A 924-nucleotide genomic window follows, 5' to 3' on the forward strand; every position below is an offset into this window, starting at 1 on the left:
AAAAAAAAAAAAAAAAAAAAAAGGAATTAGACAAAAAAAAAAGTAACACAAACACCATTGAAAAAAAAACAAAACAAACTGTTTCACAAATCATCATACCAGGCAATGAATCAGATTTCTCAGGCTGTGAGGACTCTCCTACGTCCATAACAGGATCCTGAATCACAACTTTCTTCTTCTTCTTCTTCTTGGTTGGATCAAAAGGTGCTAGTTGCTGTAAAACGATGAACCCAAAACACAAACACCAAATTCAATAATGACTTTTTTAACAAACAAAACATCAATAATCTATACCGGTAAAATCAACACCTAAGAACACTAATTTACCTCTTGCTCTTCCTTCATCTCATTGTTTTCGTCAGCCATGATTGCAACTGAGACAAAAACAAAAAAACGATATAATAAGCACTCAGAAACCAAACAAAATAAAATCAGATTCAACATTATATGTAACAACGATAGTTGTACACACACAACCCCCAAAAATTAGGGTTTCGACATCAAAAATCGATAATCTCAAACGCAACGAAAACAATAACTAGATTCAGGAATAAAATTTTCGAATCCCAATATGAAATCAATAGATGATTATTATACCCACAGGTCAAGGGTTCACAAGAGATAAAAAGGAATGCGGCTAGGTTAACCAATCTCTAAACTCAATAAACTCCAAAAGACAGATTGAACTTTGAGATCGACAGACGAATTGGAAAAGGAAACTCACAAAGGGATGTCGAAGCGAGATAGGCGTACAAAGAGTAAACGAGGTTGCTTTGCGATGGCGATGAATCTGTGAGAGAGAGAGAGAGAGTAAGCGGCGCAGGTCTTGTTTTAATCTGAGATAAGTTGTTAACCCTTTTGCTCCTCGTCGTCCAAAAAATAGTGTAACTTATTATTCTTCTTCTTTTTTTTTTTTTTTTTTTT

At 34.3% G+C, this 924-nt stretch overlaps 1 protein-coding gene across 1 annotated transcript in view; it reads right to left on the reverse strand.

Annotated features, from left to right (window-relative positions):
- The window catches only part of LOC104770475 (eukaryotic translation initiation factor 2 subunit beta), a 3,111-nt gene extending 2,243 nt beyond the window's left edge, over positions 1-868 (reverse strand). Inside the window, exons 1-3 of the mRNA XM_010494906.2 lie at positions 725-868; positions 328-374; positions 100-214 (exon numbers count right to left, since the gene is read on the reverse strand). Coding sequence (XP_010493208.1) covers positions 100-214; positions 328-366 — 154 coding nt within the window. The 5' untranslated portion in view covers positions 367-374; positions 725-868. The remainder of the gene's footprint in view (positions 1-99; positions 215-327; positions 375-724) is intronic.

This window comes from Camelina sativa, chromosome 20, assembly GCF_000633955.1.
Source record: "Camelina sativa cultivar DH55 chromosome 20, Cs, whole genome shotgun sequence".
Lineage (NCBI taxonomy): Eukaryota > Viridiplantae > Streptophyta > Magnoliopsida > Brassicales > Brassicaceae > Camelina > Camelina sativa.